The sequence below is a fragment of the Zingiber officinale genome, chromosome 5B, assembly GCF_018446385.1.
Source record: "Zingiber officinale cultivar Zhangliang chromosome 5B, Zo_v1.1, whole genome shotgun sequence".
Classification (NCBI taxonomy): domain Eukaryota; kingdom Viridiplantae; phylum Streptophyta; class Magnoliopsida; order Zingiberales; family Zingiberaceae; genus Zingiber; species Zingiber officinale.
This window is the reverse complement of record NC_055995.1, coordinates 92971463-92992495: the sequence shown is the minus strand read 5'-3', so window position 1 is coordinate 92992495 and position 21033 is coordinate 92971463. Positions and strand designations below refer to the sequence as shown.

General features: G+C 37.6%; 1 protein-coding gene across 1 annotated transcript; it reads right to left on the bottom strand.

The window, feature by feature from the left end:
* Positions 1-18422: 18422 nt before the first annotated feature.
* LOC121987636 (rapid alkalinization factor-like) lies at positions 18423-18909 on the bottom strand. Its single transcript, XM_042541380.1, has one exon. The coding sequence runs from the start codon at positions 18895-18897 to the stop codon at positions 18514-18516; it is 384 nt and encodes a 127-aa protein (XP_042397314.1). The 5' UTR covers positions 18898-18909; the 3' UTR covers positions 18423-18513.
* Between the last annotated feature and the right edge of the window lie 2124 nt (positions 18910-21033).

The following is a 21033-nucleotide window of genomic DNA, read 5'->3' as shown; positions in this document are numbered from 1 at the left end:
CTTGGCGGTGTAAGTCCAAGCATGTAGTCTTGACAACGTAAGTTCAAGTGTGACTTGGCAATGGACGAAGTCCCGGAAGTGCGACCTCTTGGCAAAGGAAGACCCGACAACAATGACAAGGCCGATGGAAACTCCAAAAGGCAAGACGTGAAGGATGGAGAGGCATCTGAGGGACGCAAGGCTGATGGAGGAGGCTAGAAGGCTAGGTCTAGGTTGGTCGGGCGAGGACGAGTGCTGAGTGAATGTACTCGAGGGTAAAATCCTAGAATTAGGGTTTTACTGTAGTGTTACTGTAGCAGTACTGTAGAAGTCGACTAGTGGTTTCATCAGTCGACTAGTGTAGTTGATTGAGCAATCGACTGTGAGCGAACAGAATGCTTCTGTTTGTTCGGCCAGTGTGGAGCAATCGATTGGTACTTTTATCAGTCTACTGGTATCGAGCCGTTGGGATATAACGGTCGAATTTCCACAAGAGGGTAGTCGACTGATGGTTTTGATTGTCGACTGGTAGGCGGAATTTTCCAACCCGTGGCCTATATAACTAAGGCTTGGGAGCTTGGTTGAGGATGACAAAATAGAGGTGGTTAACCCCTATTAGTAGTCTACCTGTGCCCTAGCGTTTCAAGTGTTCTTGTGAGAGTTGTGGTGAGGTTTCTCCACCCACAAGGTGTTAGAGTATATACTGAAAGCCTAAGCTTTTGTTGACATTTATTTTGAATAAAGAATCACATTTGGTCAAATTATCTACATTTATTTGTAGTTGTTTAATTAATTTATATTATAGATAACATAGTATGTGGTGTCACATACAGAAGATAATGTTATCAGTACCTTATAAATTATAAACAGTAGCTCACGACCAAGATGGAAAGGAACAAACCATTGGAAGGTCGTAATGTAATTAGGTATTAGTTTATCTTAACTATATAATTACACTAGTACACTTAGAGTGTATTGAGTAGGACCATCAGAGGTCGTTTCTTTTATACTGACTTTATAAAGGAACAAAGACCTCAGTTATTATGGAAGTGTGTGCTCTTAATCCTAATATAATAACAAGCACATATATTTGATATTTATTTCTTTAATTTATCAATGGGTGAGATTTAGTTTGATAAATCAATAAACCCGATAAGTTGAGAAATGATATCACTTATAGTGTGTGTTATTGATTATAGAAGGAAACTGTGTCCTAGTGATCTAGGTTGATAATGTCCCCAAGAGGATGTTGGGTTTTTTCGGACCGCGAAAATCGCTTTTCGCGTCGCGGAAACCCCGAATCACCCATGCCACTGGATCCGTGCAAAGGAAAAATTCGAAAAATTTCGAGTACATGTTAGAAAACTTCGATTTACACTAAATCTACAAAGGTTAAGATGTATATATCCTTGATGCGCGCCCTATGCGAATCCCGCTCGTCCAAAATGCCGGATCTCTAGACCGTCAAGCGTACAGTCCTCTAGAAGTATCCACACGAACAACTTAGGTGGAGAAGACCTAAACAAAAGTGTGCTAGCACCTTGATAGGCCACGGCAAGAAGAGGAGAGGGAGAGAGCAAGAAGAACTCAAGGAGGAAGAAGAAGGAATGAATGAGAGAATAATTTTCAAAATGAAAAGTTATTCTTCTCATTCAAGTGGCCGACCACCATCATGTGTGTAACTCTCCACATTAATGCATTAAGTGTCATTAATGTGAAGCCATTAAAGAGAATGGCTTTGTAACTTCCATGAGGTGGCACCCAATGATGATGTGGAGTAACATCATTAGTCCACATCAATGCCAACTCACCAATGAGGTGGCATAAAGTCAAGTCTAACTTGACTTTTCATCTTCCTCTCAAGTCAAGTCAAACTTGACCAAATCTCTTCCATGGTTGATCTAATCTAACCATTTGATTCAAGCCAACTTAATATAATGAATCTAATTCATTAAATTAAATTGATCTAATGAGTCATAATCTAAATTAGACTCATTGTATACATGAATCAACTTGAGTCTAACTCAATTAGCCCAATTTGGATTACTCTTAATCCAATTGGATCCATCAAATGAATCAAGTCCTCTTGGTTCATCATATGAACCTAATCTCCATCTAATTGTCCTTAGTGTGTGACCCTATAGGTTCTTGTAACGTTGGCAATGCCCCTAAACCCATTTAGGAGCATAAGTAATGAGCGGTATCTAGCAACACATCATTACTACCTAAGTTACAAGAATGTTGAGATCCAACATCACCTTGTGACTACTAGTTGTGACTCCTCACAATATATGACAAGTGTCCTTCTATCCTAGACATCTAGATTGGCCAATGTGAGGCATAGACCGTGTCATCCTCTGACCAATCTAAATCTTGAACTCCAAGTAGACTCACTAAATCAAATGAGCTCAATATCCTATATTGACTCATTTGGGCATGGTCATGCACTTCGTGGTCTCACTCTATCAAGAATACCGATGTCACTCCTGTCATATAGGAGGGATAGATCCCATCTACATCACTCACATCCCTCTGCATAATTTGTTACATACCCAGTAATTGCCTTTATAGTCCACCCAGTTACGGGTGACGTTTGACGAAACTAAAGTACATAACTCCTTATGTAGGGAACCATGGTGACTTCAGGTCTAAAGACTAGTAGTCATACTAATAGCCACATGAGAAAGTATATGACACTCATATAACTATCCATGATACTTTCTCATGGCGGGTCATTCAGTATACATTCTCTAATGCATACCCATGTGTCAACTTGATATCTCTATATCCATGACTTGTGAGATCAAGTCATCGAGTTGACCTACATGCTAGTCTTATTGCATTAACATTGTCCTTGAATGTTAATACTCGACTAGGAATGATTTAGAGTAGTGTTCCCTATATAATCTCACTATCGGTTTAACTAACCGATTGATATAGGTAAGAACCTTTTACTCAAGGACGTTACTATACTTAGTTTATTTGGCACCAATACAAGTAAGTATAATAACCAAAAACCAAATGCCTTTATTTATATAGAATATGATACAACAAGTCCAAAATACAATCATCAAATGATTGGCTCTAGGGCTCTAGCTAACAGAGGAGCTCATAAGGATTGTCATGTTAAACCCTGCAGGTGAACTTAGTCCGACATGATGATAAGGTTGAGTGGTACTACTCTTGGACTAAGATATTAATTAAATGAGTTGTCAGTAACTCACTTAATTAGTGGACATTCGACATCTTAAACACAGGGAGACTAACACACTCATAATAAGAAGGAGCCCAAAAATGTAATTTGGGATTGGTGTGGTAGTTCAATAATAGTTCTCTAGTGGAATGAATTATTATTGATAAAATTAAGTTGTGTGTTCGGGGTGAACACGGGATGCTTAATTTTATCGGGAGACCAAAACCAATTCCTCCTCTCGGTCCCTATCGTAACCCTTAGTTATAGAGTACTATACCCACCTATACCCACCTTCATACCCATGTTATAGGGGCCAACCAAGCTAGGGCCGACCAAGCCTTGGTCCATGGGTGGCCGGTCCTAGCTTGAACCCAAGTCTAGGTGGGCGGCTATTAAAAATACAAAAGGAATTTTAATTTTAAATTTTTTCTTATGTGGAATACATGATTTAAAAGAGAGTTTAAAAATTAAAATATTTTCTTTTATAAGATTCTACAAAAGATTAAGAGAACAGTTAAATCTCTATCCTTATTTGTAGATTAAAAGGATAATTTTAATTTTGGTAAAAACTTTACTTATTTATCATCCACATGTTAAAAAGTTAAATTTTAAAATTATAGAAATTTTCTTTTATAGCATCAATCATGAAGGGATTATTAAAGAGAAATTTTATTTTAAAATTTCTCCGAAAGCAAATTAGGAAGCTTTAATTTTTCTAGCGAAAAATTTCCTTGTTTGCTTATTTGATGTAGCCGGCCATATACACTAAGAAAAGGATTTTAATTTTAATTAATTAAAATTTTCCTTTTCAATGGTAATAGAGTTAAGGAAGTTTTTATTAAATTTTCTTTATTTGCCAAGGCTAAAGGATTATAAAAGAGGGGGTTTGGGTGCCTTTGTGGTAACAACCTCTATTATTTTTCTCCCTCTTTTCTTCCTTGGTGTGGCCGGCCTCTTCCCTTTCTCTTCTCTCCATCTTTGTGGCCGAACCTCTTCATGCTCTTGGAGTCTTATTTGGTGGCCGGATCTTAGTTTGGAGAAGAAGGAAAGAAAGCTTGCATCCCTTGGAGTTTGGTTGGTGGAAAAAGATCTTCATCCTTTAGAAGTCTTGCTTGGCCGAAACTTGAAGGAAGAAGAAGAAGGTGCTAGGTGGTTCTCGTCTCGGAAGATCGTTGCCCACACAACGTCTGAGATTAGAAGAGGAATACGGTAGAAGATCAAGAGGTCATTATCTACTAAGAAAGGTATAACTAATATTGTTTTCCGCATCATGTTAGTTTTATCTCCATGTAAAACTACCAAATACAAGAGGCATGCGATTCTAGTTTTTTCGAATTAGTTTTCAAAATTGTGTTCTTTTGTTTTTTCTCTTCCTTGTGATTTGATTGTTCTTAGAGGTTAACCTAGGGTTACTATGGGAAGGTTAAATATTTAATTTCCTTAAAAGGCTTTGTCTAGTCGGTGGTGGTTGCTCCCATATCCAAGAAGGACATGTGCCTCGCCATGCAGTACTGGAAGCCGATTTTGGAAATAAATATTTAATTGTCTTCGTGACCTAGGTGATTTGGATCGAACGTGTTAAGTTCCGCAGGAGATCCAAGTCTAAACCTAAAAGAACAAATAAATTAAACTTAGGATCAAACGTGTTAAGTTCCGCAGGCGATCCAAGTTTAATTTAAAAGAACACATGGTAGCTAGGAAAAGGTTCAGACCTTTGTACAAAATTTTTGTACAGTGAAACCGTTAGGTTTTCCGAGTAGCAACCAACACAAGGAGCTACATGAGCTAGCCGGAGTTTGCCGGGGAGTCATCCACTGACGGATTGGGATCATCCACCTTACGGACAACCGTGGAGTAGGAGTCTTGATCAACGAACCACGTTAAATGATCGTGTAGCTTGGAAGCGACGATTTGGGTGAGACGCTATTTACCCCCCTCCCTATCTAGTGAACGTCAAGGTTCCAATAGTGAGCTGAGCGGGCATAGAGCTCAAGAACTGAACAGGAGCATGGCCCATGAGATCGAAGGTATACGAAAGTAAAAGTCATAAGCCGAGTGGGTGTAGAGCTCGTGAGATACTTTGGTCCGAGACTGTGGAGATACTCTTGTCCGAAACCCGTTAAGATAGCTCGACCCCGAACGAGGGAGATATATACTTCAATAAGCTGGTACGAGACCAATAGAAACTGCTCGACCCCGAACGGGGGAGATAAATACCTCAATAAGCTAGTCCACGATCAATATAGACTGTTCGACCCCGAACGGGGGTGATACATGCTTCAATATGGTTCACGATCAGTGGAGAGTGCTTGACCCCGAATGAGGGAGATAGATACCTCAATAAGTTTATCTGAGACTAATGGAGACTGCTCGACCTGAACGGGGGTGATAGATACCTTAATAACCTGGTCCGCGATCAATGGAGAGTGATCGACCCCGAACGGGGGAGATAGATACCTCAATAAGCTAGTTCGAGACTAGTGGAGACTGCTCGACCCTGAACAGGGGAGATAGATACCTCAATAAGCAGGTTCGTGACCAGTGGAGACTTCTCAACCCTGAATGGGGGAGATACATACCTCAATAGGCTGGTCCGCGACCAATGGAGACTGCTCGACCTCGAACGGGGGAGAGACATACCTCAATAAGCTGATCCGAGACCAGTGGAGACTGCTCGACCCCAAACGGGGGAGATAGATACCTCAATAAGCTAGTTCGAAATCAGTGAAGACTGTTCGACCCCGAATGGGGGAGATAAGAGATCCTATAAACTGGTCAGAAACTAGTGAATACTACTTGACCCAGAACGGGGGAGTTAAGAGATATGATAAGTTAGTCCAAGACCAGTGAAGACCGCTCGACACCGAACGGGGGAGATAAGGAAATTGATAAGCTGGTCCAAGACTAGTGAAGACCGCTTAATCCTGAACGGGGGAGATAAGAGATCCAATAAGTTGATCCAATACCAGTGAAGATTGCTCAACCCTGAACGGGGGATATAAGAGATCTGATAAGCCTGTCCGAGACCAGTGAAGACCACTCGACCCTAAACGGAGGATATAAGAGATCCGATAAGCCGGTCCGAGACCAGTGAAGACCACTCGACCTCGAATGGGTGGCACGAAAGTCTCTAACGCTGAGCCCGTGGCTCAAATATAACTCAAACTCGCTCGATCGGAATGGGAGTCTCTACCACTGAGCCCGTGACTCAAATATAACTCAAACCTGGTTGAGCAACTCAGGAGTCTCTACCACTGAGCCTGTGACTCAAATATAACTCAAACCTGGCCGACCAGTTTAGGAGTCTCTGACTCAAGGGTTTATACTCACCGCTCGATTGTTGATTGATGTAGACAAGGGTTTATAGTGGTTGCTCGACTATTAATTGGCGTAGACAAGGGTTTATAGTCGCCACTCGATAGTTGATTGGTGTAGACAAGGTTTATAGTCGTCGCTCGACTGTTGATTGACATAGACAAGGGTTTATAGTCGCTGCTCGACTGTTGATTGACGTAGGCAAGGGTTTATAGTCGCCGCTCAACTGTTGTATGACTCGGTCCTTCGATTCTCGTGTTGGTTGCTACTCGGAAAACCTAGAGGTTCCACTGTACAAAAATTTTGTACAAAGGTCTGAACCTTTTCCTAGCTACCATGTGTTCTTTTAAATTAAATTTTGGATCGCCTGCGGAACTTAACACGTTTGATCCAAAACTTAATCTATTTGTTCTTTTAGGTTTTGACTTGGATCTCCTGCGGAACTTAACACGTTCGACCCAAGTCACCTTAATATTAATTTCCATAATTGGTTCCCAGTACTAACGTGGCGAGGCACATGGCCTTCTTGGATATGGGAGCAACCACCACCGACTAGACAAAACCTTTTATAGAAAGCTAATATTTAATTTCCTAAAATAACTTTAGGTTAACCGAAAAGAACAATCAAATCACAAGGGAAAGAAAAACAAAAGAACACTATATCGAAAACAAATTCGAAACTCTAGAATCGTATGGCTCTTGTATTTAGTATTATTTCCAAAAATAACTAGTATGATGCGGAAACAAAAATTACTAGTTATACCTTTTAGAAAGACCTCTTGATCTTCTACCGTATTCCTCTTCTAACCTCGGACGCTGTGTGGGCAACGATCTTCCGAGATGAGAACCACCAAGCACCTTCTTCTTCCTTACAAGTTTCGGCCATCAAAACTTCTCCTAGGATGAAGAGGTTCGACCACCACCACCATGCTCCAAGGGATGCTAGAAAAGAGGCTTCTTTTCTCTCCTTCTTCTCCTTCTTAGATCCGGCCACCAAAGATATCTCCACCATGAGAAGGTTTCGGCCACACAAAGGAGAGGAGAGGAAAGAAAGGGTCGGCCACACCCAAGGAGAAAAGAGAGGAAAAATAGAATAGAGTCATTCACCTTGAAGCTTCCTCTACCGCCTCTTTTATAATCCTTGGTCTTGGCAAATAAGGAAAATTTAATAAAAACTTCCTTAATTCTTTTGCCATTGAAAAGGAAAATTTATTTAATTAAAATAATTTTCTCTTTTCAAATTATAATGGCCGGCCACTCTTCTCCCCAAAACAAGGAGAGTTTTAATTAAAACAAAAATTAAAACTTCCTAATTTGTTTCTAGAAATTTATAAAAATTTCTCCAATAATTTTAATCTCTTCATGATTGGTTAATAAAAAGAAATTTTATAAATTAAAATCTTTCTTTTAAACATGTGGATAATTTCCAAAAAGGAAAGTTATCTCTAAAAATTAAAATCTCCTTTCAATCTACAAATAAGGAAAGATATAAAATCTTTTCTTAATCTTTTGTAGAAACTAATAAAAGAGAATTTTTAATTTTCAAACTTTCTTTTAAATCATGAATATGATTAAAAGGAAAGTTTTTACCAAAATTAAAATCAACCTTTTAATCTACAAATAAGGAAAGAGAATTTAACTCTTATCTTAATCTTTTGTAGAATCTTATAAAAGGAAGGATTTAAATTTTTAAACTCTCTTTTAAATTATATTATCCACATAAGAAAAATTTTAAAATTAAAATTCCTTTTTATTTTAATAGGGACGGCCACATGAATTCACCCATGAACATACCCATGGCCGACCCTAGCTTGGTCTCCAAGCTAGCTTGGCCGGCCCCTATAGGATAGGTAAGAAGGTGGGTATAGGTGGGTATAGTACTCTATAATTAAGAGGCTACGATAGGGACCGAGAGGAGGAATTAGTTTTGGTCTCCCGATAAAATTAAGCATCCCGTGCTCGCCCCGAACACACAACTTAATTTTATCAATAATAATGCATTCCACTAGAGAACTATTATTGAACTACCGCACCAATCACAAATTACATTTTGGGCTCCTTCTTATCATGAGTGTGTTAGTCTCCCTGTGTTTAAGATAACAAATGTCCACTAATTAAGTAAGTTACTGACAACTCACTTAATTAATATCTAGCTCCAAGAGTAGTACCACTCAACTTCATCGTCATGTCGGACTAAGTCCACCTGCAGGGTTTAACATGACAATCCTTATGAGCTCCTCTTGAGGACATTCTCAACCTAGATCACTAGGACACAGTTTCCTTCTATAATCAACAACACACACTATAAGTGATATCATTTTCCAACTTATCGGGCTTATTGATTCATCGAACTAAATCTCACCCATTGATAAATTAAAGAAATAAATATCAAATATATGTGATTGTTATTATATTAGGATTAAGAGCACACACTTCCATAATAACTGAGGTCTTTGTTTCTTTATAAAGTCAGTATAAAAGAAACGACCTCTAATGGTCCTACTCAATACACTCTAAGTGTACTAGCGTAATTATATAGTTAAGATAAACTAATACCTAATTATACTACGACTATTCTAATGGTTTGTTCCTTTCCATTTTAGTCGTGAGCAACTGTTTATAATTTATAAAGAACTGATAACATGATATTCTGTATGTTACACCACACACCTTGTTATCTACAATATAAATTAATTGAACAACTACACTTAACAAATAAAATGTAGACATTTGACCAATGTGATTCTTTTATTTCAAAAATAAATGTTTACAAAAGCTAGGCTTTTAGTATACACTCTAACAATCTCCCACTTATACTAAAAGACTAAGCTGCCATATCTGCTACCATACATCTGATTCCCATCCCCTCCACATGTCGATCAAAAGCTTTCGCCGAAAGGGCCTTAGTGAAAGGATCTGCCAAGTTATTTGCTGATGCAATCTTGGCGACAACAACTTCTCCTCGCTTGACGATGTCTCGTATCAGCTACTGCACCAATATTATTACAATAAATTGTAATAATCTTTGGACAAACCAGAAATCATATCTAAGTCTATCTTGAGGTTATTGAGTCATTCAGCTTTTATGGCTATCTCAGAGGCTTGTCATATACTCAGCTTCTATGGTGGAGTCCAGAAAAACACCTATGCTTATCACTCTTCCATAGTTATGACTTTACCTCCTAAAGTAAACACAAAACCCCGAGGTTGACTTATTATTGTCCCTATCCGATTGGAAGTCAAAATCCATGCAACCCACAGGGACTAAATTAACTGCCTTGTAAGCTAGCATATAATCTCTAGTTCCTCTAAGGTACTTTAATATATGCTTTACTGCAATCCAATGTCCTTGTCTAGGGTTACTTTGATATCTGCTAACTATGCCCTTGACAAAACAGATTTCTGATCTCGTGCATAGCATACATTAGGTTGTCTAACTGCCGAAGCATAAAGAACTGCCTACATGTCCTCAATCTCCTTTGATGTCATCGGAGACATCTCTTTAGATAAAGACACTCCATGCTTAAAAGGTAAGAAACCTTTCTAGGAGTTTTGCATGCTTAAAACGAGCAAGGATTTTTCTGATGTATCAAGCTTAGGATAAGTATATTTTCTTGCAATCCTTTGATCTCAAAAATATATACATTCTCCCAAGTCCTTTATATCGAATCCATACTTCTGACAACATTTTGATATTGTTTCCAACTACCAAAAATGTTATCTACGTATAGTACAAGAAATACCACCACGTTTCCATCACACCTTTTGTATACACAAGACTTATCCGTTTACTCAATAAATCCATAGGTCTGGATTACTTTGATAAACTGGATGTTCCAAGACCTTGAAGCTTTGCATCAGTCCATAGACTGATTGAGCTTGCACACAAGATACTCTTAGCCCTTTGCAATGAACCCTTCTGGTTCCTTTATATGGATGCTTTCTTCAAGACTTCCATTAAGGAATGTTGTCTTGACATCCACTTACCAAATAGATAAAAGTATCCGGATAGACTTAAGCATGGCTATCAGTGAAAAAGTTTCCTTTTTCATCTAGCCTTGCTTTGAAAGTTTCTACCTTCCTGTCTATCCCTCTTTTCCTATTATAGACCTTTTTATACCCAAAGGCTTTTACACCATTTGGTGGTTCTACAAGCTTCCAGATTTTATTAGAATACATATATTCTAATTCTGTTATTCATTACTCTTTGCCAAGATATTGCATCTTTATCTTGGAGTGCTTCGTCATATGTCCGGAGATCAGGTTCATGTCCTCCAGGGATCGAGTCCAAAAACTCTCCCAAAACATGAATCTTTTTAGGTTGCCTAACAACTCTCCCACTACGACAAGGCACTTTCTGCAATTGTGTATCATTTGTGATACGTGTTGCAGTTTCCTTGTGGTATCTCATCTTGTACAATTGGTACTAGATTGGACATGTCTTTTATTATTTCCTTAAGAACAAATTTTCTTATGGGCACATGGTTTATTACATAGTCCTTTTCTAAAAATCGGTCATTGATGCTAACAATGACCTTCTGATTTTTAAGACTATAAACCTACTTTCATTTCTCTAGGATAACCCACAAACAAGTGAATTCCTGTCCAACTTATCATTGTCTCTCTTCAGCATATGTGTTGGACTACCCGAATCCGAATATGCTTCGAAATAGGCTTACGCCTATTCAGCAATTCTATATGAGTAGAGAGTTCTGACTTTGGAAGGTACTATATTCACTTCCGTTTCCAGAGTATATCCTAAAAATGATTTTGGTAATATTCTAAATAACTCATCAATCTACTTATTTCCATAAGAGTCCTATACCTTCCTTTTTCTACACCATTCTGTTGGGGGTGTACCAGGTGCAGTTAGTTAGAATTGAATCCCTACTACTGATAAGTGACTCCTAAATTCTCCCAAGAGGTACTTGCCACTATGTTCTAACCATAGTGACTTTTATTTTAACATTTCTCCGCATCAGCCTTGTACTATTTGAACTAATCAAAGTACTTAGTCTTGCGGTACATTAAGTAAATTTATTTGTATCTTGAATAGTTGTCTATAAAATAGACGAAATATTCAATACTACCTCTTGTCTAGATAGTCATAGGATCACACAAATCAGAATGAACCAATTTCAATATATCTTTGACTCCATACCCCTTAAACTTAAAAGCTTCTTGGTTATTTTTTCTTCCAAGTAAGACTCACAGGTTGAAAAGATTTACACTACCAATGAACCCAAAAATTCATCAGCTACCAATGAATCCTACTCAAGTTAATATAACCTAACCTTAGATGCCAAAGATATTAATGGTTCATTTCCGAAGGTTGCTTTCTCTTAAAATTAGAAGATGTGTTACTAATTTCCATTTGTTGCATCGTGGGAGTTATTGGATTTATAAATTGCCAACCAACGTACCAGAACAGATAACTTCCCTCTTTTTCTTAATAACAACTTTGTTATTAAAAGAGGCAGAATATCAAGTTCTTTGAATAGTTTAGAAACTGAAAACTAGTTCTTTCTAAACTTGGTGCGTAAAGACAATTACTCAAAAATCCATGTTTTATTCTTATCAAAAGATAAACATCTCCCACTGCAACAGCTACCATTTTTACAGTAGTGCCCATGTGGACGGTGTTTTAATTTTCATTTAGTTGCCGGATTTCCTGGAACCCTGCAATGAATTGCGGACATGATTGATGGCATCTGTATCTACACTCCAGGTTCTGGTAGATAACACCACTAAACATGTTTCAACTAATGAATTAAATACACTTATATTGTTCTTAGTTCTAAGAAGACAGTCTACCTTAATGTCCAAGTCCTATTTCCAATCATTACAATTGGGACTACTAAGTCTTTTCTATAGTATAACAACTAGGGGATTGACAAACATTTTAAATCCTAAGAATCATAAAAATATTTGGTCAAGATCAATTCTTTAAAATCCCCATGAATTTTGTATGCCACGATAGTGTGGACGTATACAAAATCAAAGAGGAGATTTTATCCATTAATTTTATTATCTCGTCAACTTTACTTTATGACGAATAAAATTAATAGTTGATCTGTCTTTGATCAAATATTTGGTCAAAACTTTTTGAATTTAAAATAAAATATTGATTCCTCAAACAATATTATTTAAATTCACCAACACCTCAAACACCGTGAATTTTGCATGCCACGTTAGTGTGGACGTATACAAATTCAACATTTGTAAAGGAGGGTTTTACCCATTAACTATCTTGTCAACGTATCTTTATGACAAATAAAATTATCTCAAACACCGTTAATTTTGTATGCCACGTTAGTGTGGACGTATACAAAATCAATCATTTGTAAGAGGGGTTTTAACCCTTTAATTTTATTATCTTGTCAACCTAGTTTTATGACAAATTAATAGTTGGTTTCATTTGGTCACACAAATAATAGCAGTGACTCCGATGGGGAGGATACTATTAGATGTGTCTAAGTGTATACCATTACTTGACACTAAGTCCATTAATAAGATTATGCCCCTTCCGTTGGGGAAGATCACACGCTCTTAATTAACTTCCTATAGTCATCCAAAAATGGAAGTCTGTTCTAGTGATCCACAAACAAGCTCATCCGTTATGGAGGAAGGCACTCAGAGCCAACGCAAGCTTGTTTGCATCACTTACAAACCAGTAATGGAGACCATGGGATTTATTTAAAAATCTCTCTCCCACTTAGTTATTTATAAACGAGGAATTTTAACTATGCTAGCCTACTAGTCATGTATACTAACATGCACACACAGCACAATATAAAAGCAATAAATAGAAAATCTAATTTTCAACTATTATGACTTTTATCTCTAGTTGTCCTCCGTGTGTTGTCATCCCAAGCTGCTGCCATATTTGGCCACCGCCACCGGGTCTAGCTGTCGCATCCATCTTGCTCCTAGTTCCGCTGCGCCTCTGGTCCTTAGAAGGTTCCACGCTTTGCAAGATTCGATCCGCGACATAAATAGAATTTTACATTTTGATCCTATATTCCATAAAAGGAATGTACATGTATCTAGATCAAAAATAAAATCCTAATAAAACTAAATACAGCTCCTGCTGTATTTTATAATACAATCATGCACACACAATAAAATGCCCTTGACATGTCCAAGGGTCCAATCACACACATAATAACTAAAAGCCATAATAGTTGGATCCTGCATCCACAAAGTTAGCACATCCTACTATTAACCTGCCTAAATTATGTATGACATGTGCATAATTAAACTAATACCAAATACACAGAGGCAAAACCCTAGCTCTGATACCAATTGTTGGTTGCTACTCGGAAAACCTAGAGGTTCCACTGTACAAAAATTTTGTACAAAGGTCTGAACCTTTCCCTAGCTACCATGTGTTCTTTTAAATTAAATTTTGGATCGCCTGCAGAACTTAACACGTTTGATCCAAAACTTAATCTATTTGTTCTTTTAGGTTTTGACTTGGATCTCCTGCGGAACTTAACACGTTCGACCCAAGTCACCTTAAGTTATTAATTCCATTAAATATTAATTTCCATAATTGGTTCCCAGTACTGACGTGGCGAGGCACATGGCCTTCTTGGATATGGGAGCAACCACCACCGACTAGACAAAACCTTTTATAGAAAGCTAATATTTAATTTCCTAAAATAACTTTAGGTTAACCGAAAAGAACAATCAAATCACAAGGGAAAGAAAAACAAAAGAACACTATATCGAAAACAAATTCGAAACTCTAGAATCGTATGCCTCTTGTATTTAGTATTATTTCCAAAAATAACTAGTATGATGCGGAAACAAAAATTACTAGTTATACCTTTTAGAAAGACCTCTTGATCTTCTACCGTATTCCTCTTCTAACCTCGGACGTTGTGTGGGCAACGATCTTCCGAGATGAGAACCACCAAGCACCTTCTTCTTCCTTACAAGTTTCGGCCATCAAAACTTCTCCTAGGATGAAGAGGTTCGACCACCACCACCATGCTCCAAGGGATGCTAGAAAAGAGGCTTCTTTTCTCTCCTTCTTCTCCTTCTTAGATCCGGCCACCAAAGATATCTCCACCATGAGAAGGTTTCGGCCACACAAAGGAGAGTAGAGGAAAGAAAGGGCCGGCCACACCCAAGGAGAAAAGAGAGGAAAAATAGAATAGAGTCGTTCACCTTGAAGCTTCCTCTACCCCCTCTTTTATAATCCTTGGTCTTGGCAAATAAGGAAAATTTAATAAAAACTTCCTTAATTCTTTTGCCATTGAAAAGGAAAATTTATTTAATTAAAATAATTTTCTCTTTTCAAATTATAATGGCCGGCCACTCTTCTCCCCAAAACAAGGAGAGTTTTAATTAAAATAAAAATTAAAACTTCCTAATTTGTTTCTAGAAATTTATAAAAATTTCTCCAATAATTTTAATCTCTTCATGATTGGTTAATAAAAAGAAATTTTATAAATTAAAATCTTTCTTTTAAACATGTGGATAATTTCCAAAAAGGAAAGTTATCTCTAAAAATTAAAATCTCCTTTCAATCTACAAATAAGGAAAGATATTAAATCTTTTCTTAATCTTTTGTAGAAACTAATAAAAGAGAATTTTTAATTTTCAAACTTTCTTTTAAATCATGAATATAATTAAAAGAAAAGTTTTTACCAAAATTAAAATCAACCTTTTAATCTACAAATAAGGAAAGAGATTTTAACTCTTATCTTAATCTTTTGTAGAATCTTATAAAAGGAAGGATTTAAATTTTTAAACTCTCTTTTAAATTATATTATCCACATAAGAAAAATTTTAAAATTAAAATTCCTTTTTATTTTAATAGGGACGGCCACATGAATTCACCCATGAACATACCCATGGCTGACCCTAGCTTGGTCTCTAAGCTAGCTTGGCCGGCCCCTATAGGATGGGTAAGAAGGTGGGTATAGTACTCTATAATTAAGAGGCTACAATAGGGACCGAGAGGAGGAATTAGTTTTGGTCTCCCGATAAAATTAAGCATCCCGTGCTCGCCCCGAACACACAACTTAATTTTATCAATAATAATTCATTCCACTAGAGAACTATTATTGAACTACCGCACCAATCCCAAATTACATTTTGGGCTCCTTCTTATCATGAGTGTGTTAGTCTCCCTGTGTTTAAGATAACAAATGTTCACTAATTAAGTAAGTTACTGACAACTCATTTAATTAATATCTAGCTCCAAGAGTAGTACCACTCAACTTCATCGTCATGTCGGACTAAGTCCACCTGCAGAGTTTAACATGACAATCCTTATGAGCTCCTCTTGGGGACATTCTCAACCTAGATCACTAGGACACAGTTTCCTTCTATAATCAACAACACACACTATAAGTGATATCATTTCCCAACTTATCGAGCTTATTGATTCATCGAACTAAATCTCACCCATTGATAAATTAAAGAAATAAATATCAAATATATGTGCTTGTTATTATATTAGAATTAAGAGCACACACTTCCATAATAACTGAGGTCTTTGTTTCTTTATAAAGTCAGTATAAAAGAAACGACCTCTAATGGTCCTACTCAATACACTCTAAGTGTACTAGCGTAATTATATAGTTAAGATAAACTAATACCTAATTACACTACGACCTTCCAATGGTTTGTTCCTTTCCATTATGGTCGTGAGCTACTGTTTATAATTTATAAGGTACTGATAACATGATCCTCTGTGTGTGACACCACACACTATGTTATCTACAATATAAATTAATTGACCAACTACATTTATCATAAATGTAAACATTTGACCAATGTGATTCTTATTTCTAGATAAATGTTTATACCAAAAGCTAGACTTTTAGTATACACTCTAACATCTCGAATGCCTGTGGAGACGTGGAGTTGCAGAGATAAATAACATAGATCCCTTGACTCCCAAATTTTCGCGAAGTCAAGGAAAGAATAAACTGAGCCTCGACCTTCAAAGGGAGCGAAGCCCATAACAATACGGGGGATTAGAGCCCGTAGCAATAGGAGGAAGCAAAGCTCCCCGGGTGGAGGCCCTAGCCCCGGATCAGAGACTAAGACCTCTAGCCCATAATCAAAGATTGAGGCCCTTAGATCCGAATCGAGAAGCTATACCACGAGATCTAGTAGAAAAGCTGTGTCCCCAATATCTGATCAGGGAGTTGTGCCTCTGGTGTCTAATCGAGGAGATGTGCCCCTGGTGTCTAATCGAGGAGATGTGCCCCTGGTGTCTAATCGGGGAGTTGTGCCCCTAGTGTCTGACCGGAGAGCTGTGTCCCTAGTGTATGACCGGGGAGTTGTGCCCTTGGTGTCCAATCGGGGAGTTGTGCCCTTGGTACCTAATCGAGGAGCTGTGCCCTACGTGTTTGATCGGGGAGTTGTGTCCCTAATGTATGATTAGGGAGTTGTGCCCATACTCTCCGATCGAGAAGTCTCCACGGATCCTACAATCGAAAGGGAAAATATAATAGAAAAACTGACCTGCTAACCGGTTGAGAATCCAGGTCAATCTCTCGACTCTCGAATACCCGTGGAGTGAGGGGAGAATATAATATGTTTGTTGAAATCCTTCGAGACTATGATGATGACAAAGAATTTCTAGGCGTCATCCATCTTCTCGTTCCAGATCAGGTAGAGTTCCCACAGACGACACCAATATGATCCTGTTGGGAATATGAGAAAACCGAACGACTGGAATAATGATGTGGCTGGAATGCTGACCAAGTCGCCATGCCCCCGGAGGGTGAGCTGTCCTCAATGTTGACCAAGTCGTCATAAGTCCTCTGGTCAATACTACCTGCAGATAGGGCTCGGGTCCCCTGATCCCTGGCGCCCCTATGCTCGATGCAAATCCCACGAATATATAAGATGTCGAACAAATAGTAGAATAATGAGATAAATAAAGAATTAGTATGATGATGTACCCTGGCCCAGGGGGCGCCTCTATTAGATCGATGAGCTGATCATGATGTTGATCGGGTCGTCGTGATCCGGAAGAGTAGATGCATGTGAGTCGGTTGGGGAGATGGGTCTGGAGGTGACGTCACGGAGCTGAAGGCGGCATGGATCCGGATGGCAACACGTAGACGAAATAAAGCAACGGTGGGGACTGCAAGGCGGTTTGCAGCGGTGGCTGGAGGCTATCTGCAGGCGATGAGGGAGAAGGGGAGGCGACTACGGCGTCGCGAGAGGAAGCGGCGACGACGTTCACGACGGGGTCATAGGGCATTCGTGAGGCGGAGAGACGAGCATGAGAAGGTGACGCTAGCGCTGGGGGGATAGGTAGCGCTGGTCTGTCCGATGAGCGATGGAGGTGATGTCTTTCTGCCTCCTCCTAGTGGCGGCGATATGATGCCAAGAATAAAACATTCCCTTCTCAATGTGATGAACAGTACCCCATAAACATCAAAACTCTTCACATGTGAAAAAATAAAAAATATTCCTTTTCTTCTCCATAATTTTCTTTAGGCTCAATAATTATATTTGTATTAGTTACGCGTAATGAATCTTTTATCAAGATCTCGTATAAAATAAGCTTCATGCGTCAGACTATTTTTTTTAATCAAATATTTTTATATATCTAATCTAACATCAATCTAACCTGTCAAGTGGACTAAGTTGATGCTTCGTTATCAGGCTATAGATCTTTCTGTAGGCTTGGCCAAGATTCTTTAGGGGACGCGTGGCGCGAGGTAATTAGAAGATGCTTTTGCTGTAATCTATCATCAATAGCACAAATCTAAACAAATAGCACCATTAAAATAATAGCATAAAGCTAATTAACAAAGACAAATAGAACCATGCGAGTGAGTGAATGACTATCGAATCATAATAAAATATTCATTGGAGCAATATAATAAAATATTCATCTTCTTTGGTACATAACGAATTAAATGATACTTCGAAATTCAAATTAAATACAGCAGCAGTAATTATCGATGTATAAACACAAAAGATGAGCCCCCCTTAATCCCAATCAACCAAAGAATTAATTAGATGTAATTAAGCATGAGTGCTGGTTAATGCAGCACCCTAGCGCATCTGGTGATGATGGTGCATCCCCGGCGATAAGGATTGGCCTGCCGCTGGCGGTTGCAGTTGTAGTAGGACTGGCCGCGGCGGTCGCACGGCACGCGGTCCCTCTTCAGCGCGTCGTAGCTTATGTACCTCCCCCGGTACGCGGCGAGGACTCGTCGGACGGAGTTCGACTCCATCTCTCCCTCCTCCTCGTCGCCGACGCACTCGCCGACACGGCCCTCACACGTCGGGAGGCCGCTGTCGCCAGCTCCGAGGCTCCAGTCGCTCGCCTTAATAGCGGTGGCTTCCGCGGCCGGCGACGGCGTCAAGTGGGAGAGCAGGAAGAGCACGAAGAAGAGAGGGAGGAAGGTGAGCCGGAGAGCCATTGGGATACAAAGGAGGAGAGGGGGGAGGGGAAGGGCGCATAGGTTTGCTATGCTGGTTTTAATTTGTAAGCATTTATAAAGGGGTGAGATTTAAGCTGGTTGAATCTGACGGCTATAAAACGGTCGTTCTTAGCCATTTCTATATATAGACAACCTCTTCGCCAGAATAGGCTTTGGTAAGTATAAGATGGTTTCCCGCATAGAACGGTAACAATTAGTCATATTAAGAGAGATTTTATTTATAAAAAAAGATTATTCCAACTATAATTAGTATGTAAATGCTCCTCAATACATAATAATGTCATAGGATTAGTAATTATCTGAGTTATATTCAACTATTGAATGATAATTCACCACCAACGCTATTGATGTAAAGGATATAAGAAGCTTTGTGATAATCAAATGCTAAATTAGGCCTATGGCAACTCCATCTATGCTGGATAAGGCATCAAGGATTTGAAGGGGTGACGAGGTTGATATCTGCACGAGTGTTTCATGTAATAGATTTTGAAGTTAATTTTCAGCGGATGTTAAAATACCTTATTGAGTGTCTGATCTTCCCTACGAAAAAAATCATTGTGCTACGACAAATACTCCAGTGATTTATTCCCTCTATAGTATATGGGGCGGCCTTGGAAGGACAGCTAAGATGACGACTTCACCTTTAATGCATTAATGACAATCATGAATATATATATATATAATCCTCTCACTTAGAGAGTTATATAATTATTTAATTCATCTCGTTATGGGGCTGATGGTAAGGCACTCAGGGCCGGCTCAAGCCTATTTGATGTCCTAGGCAGAAAAAAAAAAACTTTCAGGCCTTTGATATTATTTTTTTAAAAAAATTTCTCATCTTTTTTCATTCAAATTTGGGATTGAAAACGGTGATTTATCTTTTTTAACATATTAAATATTAATTTTTAAAAATATATTTTTTATATAATTTAATTTTCTCACTTTTTAGATGCAAAATTATTAATTAAAATTTCATATTCAAGTTTTGATAACTAAATTTAGATAAATATAAGTTTTATGATATTAAACAGAGTATTATTATTAGATATAATAATATACTTTAAGTAGATAATAAGTTTACAATTTATTTAGCTAAAAATAAGTGTATTCAAAATTATTTTAAAATGAAGAAAGATAAAAGTATGTCTAATTATTTAAATGAAAATTGGAGAGAACAACCCTAAAAAGGACAAAATTGAGAAAATAAGAACAATGAAATAAAATAACAATAGAAAAAAAAATTATGCTCTCATGCTCAACTCATCATATCGGTGAAGCACAAAAAATAAATAAATAAAGAACAATATACAAAATGATAAAACTAAATACAATCCTTAAAAAATAAAGATCGCAATGAGACCAAATCAGCTATTATCATTTATCAAGTACTAAATGGAAGCCTTTTTAGGCACAGAGTAAAAAAAAACCTATTTTTTATTACCTAAATCAGAACAATTGTAAATGATATAATGGAGACAATAGAAAAATCGAATAATTTATGTCTGTAAATATATCTAAATGAAAGTTAAACTTAATGTCTATCAAGGAAGTGAAATGATAGAGGTATCTAACTCTTTATTGCTAAAAAATAATAAATTTTTTCATTTTGATCAAACACAATATAGGTAAATGCATTAACATTTGAATTTAATCAAGCAAGAAACATAGTAGCACTGACCGAATTAGCATGTTAATGTTAGGTGTGGTTTCTCTTCTCCAATCTCAATGAGCAAGAGAAGCTTAGAGAGGGGGAGTTGAAAAAGGAGAAGAGTAGAAACTTAAAAAAAAACTATCATTTTTATTTTGCATTGTATGGATAAAATAAAAAATTTCTAATTCATGTTCTTATTCATATGAGAAAAAAAACATCACCAATGAATGAGAAATGTAACGAGAGTAAGCTATGATTGAGAGATATAGAAGAGGAATATATTAGATTTTATAAAAGAACAACCATAATTAAAAATAAATTTAATTCGTTAAAAAATCCCTTTTATGACTTTATTTATCCTAATGAGATATTTACGAAATTCGAAGTTTTGATCGATATATCATATAAATATTTAATCATGTAGACCCTAGTTTTTTCTATTCTCTTAAAACAATATACATAAA